The sequence below is a fragment of the Cyprinodon variegatus genome, unplaced genomic scaffold, assembly GCF_000732505.1.
Source record: "Cyprinodon variegatus isolate N-32 unplaced genomic scaffold, C_variegatus-1.0 Scaffold23, whole genome shotgun sequence".
Lineage (NCBI taxonomy): Eukaryota > Metazoa > Chordata > Actinopteri > Cyprinodontiformes > Cyprinodontidae > Cyprinodon > Cyprinodon variegatus.
In genome coordinates, this window is record NW_015150476.1 from 485,019 (window position 1) to 497,942 (window position 12,924).

General features: G+C 35.4%; 1 protein-coding gene across 1 annotated transcript in view; it reads left to right on the forward strand.

The window, feature by feature from the left end:
• Positions 1–4,410, forward strand: part of LOC107096202 — a 47,627-nt gene extending 43,217 nt beyond the window's left edge. Inside the window, exons 12-14 of the mRNA XM_015392771.1 lie at positions 1,013–1,123; positions 1,844–1,891; positions 1,979–4,410. Coding sequence (XP_015248257.1) covers positions 1,013–1,123; positions 1,844–1,891; positions 1,979–2,100 — 281 coding nt within the window. The 3' untranslated portion in view covers positions 2,101–4,410. The remainder of the gene's footprint in view (positions 1–1,012; positions 1,124–1,843; positions 1,892–1,978) is intronic.
• Positions 4,411–12,924: the final 8,514 nt, after the last annotated feature.

Consider the following 12,924-nt stretch of genomic DNA (forward strand, 5'->3'; position numbering starts at 1 on the left):
TAAAGGGATATGCTACAGTAATGTGCCTGATCATAACACAGCAGGACACTTTGAATTTCCCACCATGGATCTCAGTGTATATGCAAAATTCAGAAAATACAGAGGGTATCGGAAGCAAAACACAGGCAAACTTTAGACAAGATGTGATGTTTTACTTAAGCCCTTATTTTTTATTTATATTTAGACCTAAGTAAGCTTTTTATGCATACATGTAAACATAGGATACACTGTGAATTCACACTCTAAGAATGGATTAGTTGGAAAAAACAACCAATTTAGTTAATTAAACAAATTTTTTTAAAATGCCCAATATATTGGTCAGATACTGACAAAACCATTGCTTTTGGATCGACCAATTTAATTGGTTAACCGACAGCCACTGAAAATGGTAACTGATAGTGTGTAATAGTATGCAATAGTGATTGACCTATAGAACGATTACATTGATATGTAAATGTAGCATGGACATCTTTGCTTTAACCTCTGTCATAACATCAGCATTAACTAGTTTTAAACTCCAGACTAGCAGTAACAATAGTGTTGGATGCAGGTTGCACGTTGCCCTGAAACTGTAGGGTTAAAGGTTCAAGCCCTGGTTCTGATGTTCAATGTTGTTAAACTAATTAACCAATATTTTGGTCAAAGTACCAATTTGTATTGGCTTGCCCTTATTCCAATATAGGTTGGTTAAAACACTACCAGAAGAGATTGGTTGCTTAAACCAAAAGATTACCAACCAGATTAGTAAAATTCAACATTTTTGGTTGTATTGACCAATCCGTTTTTGGGTGCAGTTTTATAACTTTATGAAAAGCCAACTGTAATACTCTTCTAACTTTATTTTGAGGGAATCACATCAGATACAACTTTACCAGCACATTTTATGAAAAATGTATGTGTAAAAATTGGATTATATTTGATCTTATAATGACAGTGAAGATAATTTCCTTTACAAACCTTTAACCAAAGCTTTCCTTGCTTTATTTTTTGTTTTGTTTTATTAACATTTCAGACCAGCCATGCTTTGATTTTGGCCTGTCCGGTGTTCTTGGCATCGCTTTTGGAGGGTTCCTGATTGGAGTGTTACTTATTGGAGCCCTGTGGTTTATCAAGATTAAAACAGGTAAATGCATGTTCTGTTTTAAGAGATTTCCAAATTATCAACTGAGCAAAACCAGATTACATGTAGGGATTCATCTGCCTAATTCTTAGGTCCATTTTATTCATTCCATTATCTCTCTACCTAGCTTGAAAAAATATGCTTTGCAACATTTCCCACCATGTGTATGCTGATGAGACACGTCTCTACATTACTTTGTTGCCACATCACTACAATCCCTTACTGTCTCTAAGTTAGTTTTTAATAATATCAAATAGCTTAACAAGATTCTTCTCTAACTTAGTACAGATGATGGAACACAAGGAAAATGTATCATATCTCAACTGTCCTTTCAAAAACACAAACGGTCTTTGGAAAAAGATTTTAAAAAGTAGGTTCCATAATACTATTGTGCCAAAATAGAATTAATACACTTAAATACCCTTATATGAACCACTTAGACAATCAGTCATCAACTGAAATTACTTATTGTCCCAAAGACCAGAATAAATCAAGTGGAACATCATTCAGTTTATTGACTGAAAACATTATCAGTGCACCTTCCTCAGAAGGTTAAAATATTACTCATAACTGATCTTTTTTTAGTGTTAAAGTTGCTTTTTTATGCTTACATTTCACTGATGTTAACAGTCATTCTTTCCTTTAATGGATACAGTGTTTCTACTATGAAATGACCAAACTGATTAGTATAGTGTTAAAATGGTCTATTTGTGTTTTATTCAGGATACCCAGCTGGACTGGGTATGAGATCAACAGCTGTCAATTTTCCTGGTGAGAAATGTTAACAGCTCTTTATCATTTTATTTTAGCTTTGCCCGTGGCAAGGATCTTATCAGCCTGTACCTTTTTTTTTCCCAGGATGTCCCTGTTCAAGTGCAAAACGACAGCCTGTTTCATCTAACCCATCTCCCTCTGAGAATAGCAGCGCAAATGCAAGCATCGGAAGCACCCAGAGCACACCGACCAGCAGCATGGCATGAAAACATTGCGGGTTTACCTGGCAGGGACACCAGTACTGCTATATTATCTTGATGGGGTTTGTTTTTTGTGCCAGTACTTAAAAAATAATTCCCTTATACCCTGTCCTGTTAAAGTTGTGGTTTCAACAAACACAGCAGGTGGTTTTTGACATACTATGTCTAAAATTGATCTGGGAGTTTGTAGTTAGATATGGAAAAGAATAAAGGGTGAGTTATCAAAGTTTAAGGCTTGTAATGTTTTCCTTTGCAGTCTCTGTACGTTTAAATTCCTCAGACAGGATGTTACAGAGGCCAAACCAAAAAAAAAAAAAAAAACAAGAATTGGCTCCAAGCAACAGGAAAAACAAACCATATCCCCACAAGAGCTAACAGGAAATTCGCTGCATTCTTTCCAATGAATTGTGCTTGTGTGATGGGAGCACAATAATAGTTATCCAAGAGTCAAACTGGTCCAAAGACAGGCTTTGAAAAACACATGAATAGATGTCTTTTGAAAAATAAAAAAAAAAAACGTTTTTTTGGATTTTGTGCAAAGTTGATTCAGAGAAATTTGTCCACAACATCACTGAGATTGAATTTGTTTGCCTTGGCATTTCAGAATAAAAAATGGAATACTTCCTTTTATAATTTTTGATCAATTAGGAGTCCTAGGATCATGGTTTGATAGCTACCTCTAAGTTAGTAGAAGTCTGGAGCTAAGGTAAGACTTAAAACTAGATTTCTGTAGTGAAGTTATTGTTTTTCTTTATTCTTTTTTGATTTACTTTAATTTCTTGCTACCTAATATTAACCCTTAAGTGGCCCTGTGGGTCATTTGTAGCTCACAAAATAAACATGGTGTCATTATCTTGTTATCCAGTGGATAAATAAGTGTCATCATATTGTTTTCCCTAAGCCTTCATTTCATATTAGACTTGATGTGCTTCATCTACTAGTAATCTAACAAAACTATCCAAGTAATTATAAAAGAAGAAATTTATTGGAGACTAAAATGGATTTTTTTTTGTATTTACATGATCGGCGAATGCTTCAAGTTAATTGCAGAGAACCCTTTTATTAAGATGTAGCTCTATAACCAGAGCTAAGTAATACATTAATAATCCTTCACCAAATTACTGCAAATCAATTTCCAGCAATCACACATTTGCTTGTTAATAACTAGCACCCATTCACCTTTATTTGTCATGAGGATTTTGCCTTCCAAATAGCATCTGCGTTAAATTTTAGTTCAATTTCCTTTGCAACTATGACAGAGAAAACCAGGTCTTTACATCACCTACAAATTTGCTGTACATGTTTTATGTCTGTGGAACAGACCTTTATATATTCAATTAAATATATAATAAGATTTGGTGATTGTATTTTTCTGTACAGATTTAAATACTAAGATATGACTTTTTTTTTTTTAAATATCCCCTTTTCTTTATATTCATTTAGCTTTTATTCAGAATATAGCCAGCCCATGCTTATCCTTTCTGTTTTGCAGTCATTTGAGTTTAAAATGCTTTCTTTGAACTCTACTACACCTTTATGCATCATCGCTCCATTCAAAATTTGTTCGGAAAACTGTGACAACCTTGATGTCTGTTATAAGGTAACCTTCCATTTCTTTAGACTTATTTGCCTAATGAAAAGGTATTTGTCCCTTTTACAATGCAGTCCCCTTTTCTATAGGCATATAGTTTCAAAGTATCTCCTTTTGATTAGAATAAAGGTTATTGTACAGGTATACAGAAAAGCAGATGGTTGATATTCTGGTATGAAAACTTTGAATATTAAGTTAAAAGTACAATGAAATTGCTTTTCCAAAACTGAAGAATAGATGCATAAATGTGTTTCAAGTTAACGACTGAATGTATCTTTTCATTACTAGTGTAAGTCAGTTTTGAATAGACCATTCAGACAGAAGCATCATTGTGTCTTTTCAATTGCTTCTGAACTTAGTTTAGGTTTTTTTTTTTTTTTTTGGTTGAAATAAAATCCATATTATTGGCTATATGAAAATACCCTGTTTTATTTGTTCTTGTTTAGCTATATTCTGACATGTTCCAAACCTACAGGTTTTGGGATATGTGTAGCATATTTTCCTCTTTTATATGTAAGTGCATTTACTTTCTTATTTCTAATTGTCTTCTTATGTTAAGACAGAACAAAGAGGGTCAGTACAAATTGCCACTTGAGAATTTGTGCAATATGGTTAGAGAATAACTTGTCTGTTATGTTTATATGTATTTTTTGTGTATGTAGGTATGGTATTATAGCCTTTCTTAAAATCATCTTTAGTCTGATTTGTTATTTGGAGCAAGTTCCGAAAAACAAGGCACAATACTGTAGGTATTTTATTTTTTAAATGTATGAATTTGACTTTTTCCACTTATTTGAGATGATGCATGTCACATCAAATGCAGTCAGGCTCACCCTGTTTGACCTTTTCCCTCTAAATTCCTCTGTGAGCCAAAAACATACCAAATATGTATAAACTGACATTATACTTTGCTCATTGTATATTCTCTAGACTGTGTGGTGGCGATGTCACGTCTGAATTTGATGACAGGATGTCTCACTATTGAGTGCATCCTGGAATACTATTCAGCATGCTGTTATCAGTGGGCTGTCCAGCCTTTATTTTTATTACTGACGTACATGTTTTGATATGACATGGAACATGGAAGCTGCCCGGGTTAAAGCAACCTTTGTATTTGTCACAACGGTGAAATTAAACAGCCTGTCAGTTCATCCACTTGTGTTTAACCCTGCAGTGTTATTTTTGTGCTCAAGTGGGCAGCCTTTTACCTTTTCAATATGATTAATTTGATGAGAATAAACCTTGGTAATAATTAGTAAATGTTTGTCTTTCTTTACCAAAATTCTTTGTTTTTAAAATAATCTTAATAAAGTAAATATGAGACATTTGTACGTCCTTACATTTCTTATTTACTCTTGACATTATATTGTATAATTTTGAGCATTATGAATCTATAAGGTTGAATCAGATAGAGCAGCAATGCCGAATACACATTACAACCCTAAAAATACAGTGAAAGCACAGAGACAGCAAATGATACAACAAACCTGAGGTGTAATTTATTGAGAAACAAATAAATACACTTTTTAATCTTTTAACAATCATTTAATCCTAAAGCAGCAGTTTTCAGTTTATTAGTTGCCTTTTGGTTTGGTACAATTGCAGACAAATTTTCTAAGCCCAGTTCTTTCAGTAAGGTTCTTAACAATTTCAATTCTTTCTGCATCCCAACCACCATTATCATCTATATAGGACCTTTAAACTGAAGGGAAGAGGGAATTCATTAAGACAAAATTATTGGCATTGTTTTAGGTAATCCGGATAGAAGAGACTCACACAACAGTCCAGTGCCTAGGGCTCATGTGGTGTGCATATACAGTTTTCATAATTACTGAATGTGGTCAATGTTTTATGGCTATAAGATTTTCAGTTTAATTTGAGTCCTATTTTTATGTTATAAAAAACCTGTAGACATAAAGATGAGTTTTGATTTACACTGACAAATTTAACACTTCGAGTTTTGTGCTGTGCATGTTTCAAGCTGTGCAAAACAAAAATACATTTACTAATGTAGCATGAAATCCATACAATCATTCTGAACTCACAATATGTGAACTGGAAAAAAGATTTATAGCTGAATTGAAGTAAAGTGTCTCTCTATATAACATTTTTTGTAAGATAATGAAAGTAAAGTTGTTTTTTCTTCATATCTAAAAAAACTATTCTGATTTTTGTGTTTTTACGCTCTTTTTAAGCTAATTTCATCAGTTTGTTTTGAATAGAGCAATGATACAAAACCAAAAATTGTTTATTGAACGTCTCTATCTCCAGAATAGGACGATGGAACCACTCAGCCAAGAAAAGCAGACATTGTTTGTGTTTCTGCCTCAGTGTATACTGAATGGTTTTCATCTCAGTGTACAAATCTGTTCTTGTCTGCAAAAGTATGCCTTGTGAAGAGAGTGTTATTTGGGCTATGCATAAAGGATCCAACAATAGCCTTGGGGCAAAAGCAGCCATCACAGTACTTTCTGGCAAAATCAAGGTGTGAGAGGGTAACGGCTTCATGAAGTCTTTGTGTTTGTATGTAAATTTAAAACAAACATGTCAGTATACTACTCGGCACCAGGTTCCATGAATATATTTCCAAACAGAAAAAAAATGTATTTACCTAGGATTTTCTTTTCCAGTTGTTGTAGAACACAGCTGTCAGCTTCGATGTTAAGTAAAAAGGACTGTTAAATAAATGCAAGGCCAACTATCTACTACATTTAGTTAAATACAGATATTGTAAGTTATTAGTTGGAATTCTGCTTCAAAAAAGATGATGTAAAATAAGATTAGTAAAGGCAGCATAGCCTCCCATATCAAAACTGTAAAAACCTTCTCAAGATATTCAAGTTTTTGCTTTTTTTTGGGACAAATTGATGCTACACTATGACAAAAGTTGAAATCAGAAGTTTATACACAAAATTATAGTTATGTTGTAAATTAAATGGTTTCCCTATTTTGGTTAGTTAAATTACAACAATTTGTTTTAGAGATTTTATTGTATTTCTTTCTTCAAAGCCAGAAGTTTAAAGAATTCTTGAGTGTCAGGTAGAATTGCCTTTAACAATTCAACTATTTCTAAGAGTAGTTTGCTATAATTTCAGACCATTCCCCTTGACAGAGCTGTTGTTAATGATTAAAATTTGCAAAACCACTTCCTTTTTTTTCTTCATGAAAACATGAAGTACAGGGATCCTACAGAGCAACTTGCAGTTTCTTTTTTATTAGTTTTGAAAGCCAAATAAAACATTTGCCTTTGGCGTCCATGGATTCATCAGATTCTCCCGAACAACAGAGCAAAGGCAAGGTGGCGCTCTGGATTTTAGACAGGAGCAGCAGGATGCAGCGAGAACACAGCAGTGAGAGAACCAGAACAGAGCTGAAGTGGCCAGCCGGGACCCCCTCAGCCCTGTAGCTAAGTAACCAATGCTTGAGGTCAGAGGAACCTGCCAAGAAAACAGCACACCAGAGCTGGGAGGGTTTGGGGGGTTGCCAGTGCTGGTTCAGGAGGAGAGCAGGGAAACTCGTCGGAGAAAAAAGAGCAGAGCTAGGAGAGGCTAAGGCTGGCCTAGGCTAGCTATCGAGGCTAGATGCAGAGGATCAAAGCGGTATGGCTGTTGGTAGGATAAGGCCACCGGGTGGACACAGCACTTAAAGGAAGGAAACAGTCCTTCTACGGCTGCATTTAAACAGTTTTTTAAAACCTGCGCTCAAACCTTTTAAGAACATTTTCTATTTCCTCCCTTGTCAACATTATATTCTCTATCTTACATTTTGATTTTAAAAAGCCTTGTCTTATCGTTCGATGTGCGTGCAAAGGCAAAAAAACATACCTGAGCATCAACATGGCATTCCTATTCCCAGAGGTGTCAAGTAACGAAGTACAAATACTGGTACTGTACTTAAGTGCACTTTTTAGTTATCTATACTTTACTCCATTACTTATTTTTCTTCCTACTTCTGACTTCTACTCATAACATTTTCACACAAGTATCTTTCTTACTTTTTTAAAACAAACGTTTCTCGTTAGTTTTGGCTTCAGTTTAATGCAGCGGTCACGGATTAGCAAACCGCGGTTAAGATCCGGACCCACCTGCTGGCTAATCCGGACCCAACCTCTGGCCCACACCGCTCCGCCCCGCAGCGCTCCAGACCTCCTGCGCAAAGCAAAGCCTACAGCCTCCGCTGGTCCTCCTGTACTGCTGCGCTCTGACTTATCCTCTGAGGTTTAAGAGAGTATGCGCGATATTATCATTAAATTCATTGGAGCAGAACATGCAGAAATGAACGCTTAATTTAATATGACGTATTAAAAAAAAATCAGCATCCAGCAGATGTCGGGTTTCTGATGGAGATGAGAAATCTGCTTCCTGGTCTGTTGAAGTACCAATAGTTTGGTCGGGAGATGGTGACCAACAAGACCTCCCTCATCCTTGGCCCTATCTCATTTTCGAAATAGTCAAAAAAATTGAGCTTTCAATTCATATAGTGGTATCTGGCTTTTTTTTTTTTAAGATTACTTTATACTTTAAGAAGTTTTTGGAGCACACACTTTTTCACTTTTACTTGAGTAAAGAGGACAAGTTGATACTTCAACTTTTACCAGAGGTTTTTTAAACTGCAGTATCTATACTGTACTTCTACTTAAGTAACAAATGTGTGTACTTTTGACACCACTGCCTATTCTTTTGTCCCATCTTATGGAAGATTATGAAGCCCTAACCATAATAGATTCAATTTGAGGTAGTGTTGATGTGGGTGAAGGTTAGTGGTTGTAGGTATGAGGTGAATTGGGACTGGGCCTTAAGTTGCATACAATCATTAACTTTCTACTTTATATTATGAGATAAGGAAGCTATTTTATTAAACTTTGCTAGTCAATGTGTATTAGAGTAGAACCACATCCAATCAAGCTGTACTCACAATTTCCTACTAATTCAGTAGAAGCTCCAACAGCACAATATCAAAGGTGTGTGGTTAGGGACAATGAAGACTGCAAATTTTAAGCAAAGGGGAAGGAACAATGGACAGAGCCAAAAAACGTAAAATTTTTCAAGAGAGTCAGTTTGGTAAAAAGCTCAGCATTCTCGCCTGTCCACATTTAAATGGACATCACATGGTCCTTTGACTGAAGGCTTCCCTCATGCAACCCAAATCTTTCATCTTCCATCTTGGCCATGGGCCATCCTGCTTATATGTGCTTGTATTCAACCTAATTTAAGAACGGTTCTTCTCCCTCCCCCTTCCACCTGTCTAGTCTGTCTCTAGAAGTCAATCAGAGAGGGCACAAGAGACTGAATCAGTAGCGGCTGGCCAATAGAGGGTGCTAGGGCATCGCTCCACCCACCCAATGACCCTGATTGTGACATAAGAAAAAAAATGTTTTTTTTTCTATAATTTAATTTTAAATTCAAATTTTAAATATTTCGTAATATATTAATATATATTTTTTAGATGTGCAAGAAAAATATTTAATCTTTAGATGTAATAAAATACCTAGTGAAATATTTCTTAAAAATCTTTGCCCATAGACTCTCGTTTAAAGTTGTACATGTGCAGTAGCTCCTCTGCAATACAAAGGTATAGGAGAGCTCAGAGCGCAGCTAAGCTGCGAACTGAGGAGACAGGAAGTGCATTTGCTCACCACAGCGAAGACGTGTTGTGGGTGATTGACAGGTGGAGTCACTGGATTTTGAGACATCGGGGAGAAAGAGAGAGAGAGAAATGGTGCAAAAAATTTCCTTTTGCAGGACCTGATTTAGCAAGAAGGCTTGGCTAAGTGCATGTAGCGAGGCTAACACTTTTTTCTGCTTTCCCTGCCTACTTTTTCAAATGTCAGGATCTGACCCAGCATGGATAAAGACAGGTAGGACTGAGCTAAAGCACTTTTTAGAAAAGGCAAGGAAGAATGAACAATCTAGGATTCACATGGAAAATAATATAATATAGTGTACTTTTTCTACATGTTTGTTATTTTGCATAGTTGTTCTTAAAAAAAAAAAATTCTCAGAAAATAAATAATTTTTAATATATCAAAAAAATATAAAGCTGAACAATATCTTCTCCATTATTAAACTGGTACATATTTTTTCTAGGTTTCTGACACCATATTGGACAATTTAATGACAATTTAATCTACTCACAAATTTGCTTTCACAAAGCCTCAGAAGAGCAAGATGTATGTACAAACAATTAACCTGTACATTAAATTATGTTTTGCTTTCATAAAGTGTTTTTATTATGATTTTTGTTGGCATTCATATAAATATACTGGTGTGAGAACTTAGTATACTGTATGTTTGATTTGTTTTTTGTATACATCTATTATGAATTTATAGACCCCCTTGGGGAAAACTCCACCAGCCGTTGCTGGACTGAATTCCTATAAGGCTCTAGCTCCACATGGTGTCAGCCCCAGAGTCCCGAACTGCAGAGGAACTCTTTGGGATTTTAAAACACATCTTCTGCCTTAGCCTGATCCAGGACATAGTTCCATTGATGTGAAAGACCTCCTGCCTTGTTCAGGTATCAAAAAAATATAGCCACCAATCCTCAATAGTTACTTTTACAGGGATACAAATAATTGGATTAAAGGCCTGATCAGATAAAAAATTTAGACATGTCAGACAGAAGATTTTAATCTGACTCGGTCCGATCTGAAAGAAATTTCATTCTGATTAAGAGAGGTTTTTTTCCCTATCACCATTAAGTTTGCTTATCAGCATGGAGTTGGACTTTAAGATGCCATCATACACCTGCTTCAACAAACCATTTGAACAAAGCAAAAAACGTTTAGACAAGGCAGACAACACTGTCAGGACCGTGTTCTTTGATTTCTGCAGTGTATTTAACACTATTTAGCCTTATTTAATTTGCCAGAAACTCAAAAAGACTCACGTGGAGGCATCAATAATCACCTGGATCAAAGACTACCTGACAGATATCAGGGTCTGTTCTGGGAACTCCTCCAGAAACTCAGGAGATGATGAGGATTTCACAAAAAAATTTTCATATTCATAGAGTAAATAACATTAGGGATAACAGTGAGCATCCTCTTCAGAAGACTGTTAGACAACAACACAGTGTCTTCCTTTCTGGATGAAGCTATCAACTTATACAAAAACTAGTTAAAAAAAACAACCTAGGTTTTAAAATTAACAAAGAGCTTTGGGTTCAACAAAACATTTTTCTATTGAATTGAATATTTAAACACCAATACAATGAATATTCTAAAAGTTCAGGATAGGTGCCAGCAAAAATCTTGAACTAAACCAGCTTTTTGCTTGTTAACATGGGGTTCAATGGATAACCAGCTTTTGTACCAAATGCAATGTTGGCCATACCCAAGTACTTGATGAGAATCACATTTGCCAGATCTCCATCAAGAAAAATCCCCAATGGCCTCATAAAGAGGCTAAATGTTACTAGATTACTTTATTGCCAAATTTGCATATTTGGTAATGCTTTCATCCAGCACAAAGTAGAGTAATATCAGCAGTGCTTTGAAAAGAGGCAGGGGCTTACAGCAGCAATAGCAGATGGCTAAGCACAGTAAACACAGACAGAATGGTGCTTTTGTGTTGTGTGCATATGTCTCCGACAACAAAGAAATATGTCGCTAACTTTGTTGCTAGTTTTTTTTTTTGGAAAAGAAAAGGTCATCAGAGTGGGTCTGAAAAATTGGTTAATAAAGCAACAAAGTTGCTAAGTTGGCAACAGTAGTTTACAGCACCTATTAGAAAAGATCTTAGAAACTGTTTATTGAAAACCTAAAATGTTGCTCTTTTACATTTTGCCTTTGCATTGACAGCTTTTTCCACTTGGATCATCCAACCCTACTAGTATAAGACACAATAAACAACCCCACTTACAAGCTACCACTAGCGTCTTCGGGATGACAAAGCCCACCTTTTTTTTCTAAAAAGCCTTATTGATGGCCATTCCCACATGCATATTTTATCATTATTAATATTTCTATGAACAGATCAGTGTTGCACCTTCATGCATCTGGGAGTTGCTCCGAAGAAGGAATTATAATTGAGAACGTCTATAATTTTCTTCCTGATATAATAACACATCTCTTTCGATTTTAAATGGTCATGAATTTTATTTTACTCTACCTTTGAATATTATTGAGTCTTTGCAAAGATGTTTTTTCCTGGTGTTTTTGCTAAACTGACTTTAAATGAATTCTAAAAGCCACAATACATCTTAAAAAATTATTAAATTTTTATGATTTATATATCTTATATTAGTTTTAAAATGGACTCCAAAACATTTTATTTTCATTAGAACTTTTTGTTCCATTGTGATTTTTTGTTTTCAATTTAAAAAGGTCTGTTCATATGCATTAGAATTATTACGTTTTTATTTCCTTGCCTAATGAACTGGAAAGTAAAAATGCCTCTTTTCTCACATTACTCTGACGAAGTTCTGAGAGCTGCCCCTGGAGGGTCAATCTTTTAATCTATTTGTTTTAATATGCAGAATTGAGTTGTTTATAAACAGAAGATGACAATAAGCTTTTCCATGCACATAACTGAATGAGTGATGATGCATTGTGGTACTGAAGAAATTGGAGCTTAGTGGGTAAAGACTTGTTGATCCAATAAGGAAAACATATGTTAAACTATGACTATCATGTGCATGTGTTTAACTCAGTTTGTAAATTAAAATCAACATTCTTAAAATGAAATCAACAATCCGTAACCCTGAGTCTGACCTTAAGCTTATAAAGCCTCAGGGTCATGATGAATTCAGGAAACTACATGTGAATCTACCCGCAGTAAGCACTCTCTCCATCAGACTTTCACGCCCCGAGGTACTGTGCTGCACACAAGGTTGTTTACACTCTTCAAGGCTGTGCACAAGCTCTGCCCTCTCCTAATCCCTCACACCCACACAGACATACACTCTTTTGCAGGTATCAACATACGTCCCCATACCTCACTGAGTATCCAGCACCTGGTCCTTGGTAATCCTCTAACTTATAGGCAGTGCCTCAAGAAAATCCTATTCCTTTAAAATGCAGTCACCTCTGAAGAAGATTTTTTTTTTTTTTTTTTTGCTAAAACACATCAGAGGCAAAATAGTAAAAATTTTTCCCCTTTCTTGTTGGTCTCCATTCTCAACACACTATTTTCCAAGTGCAAATAACGATTTGTTATGCCAGTCCAAGAAAACATGTCTATAAAGGTAAGCCAAATATTATTCATACCACTAGCTTTGTTGCTTTTCAGCCTCCAGGA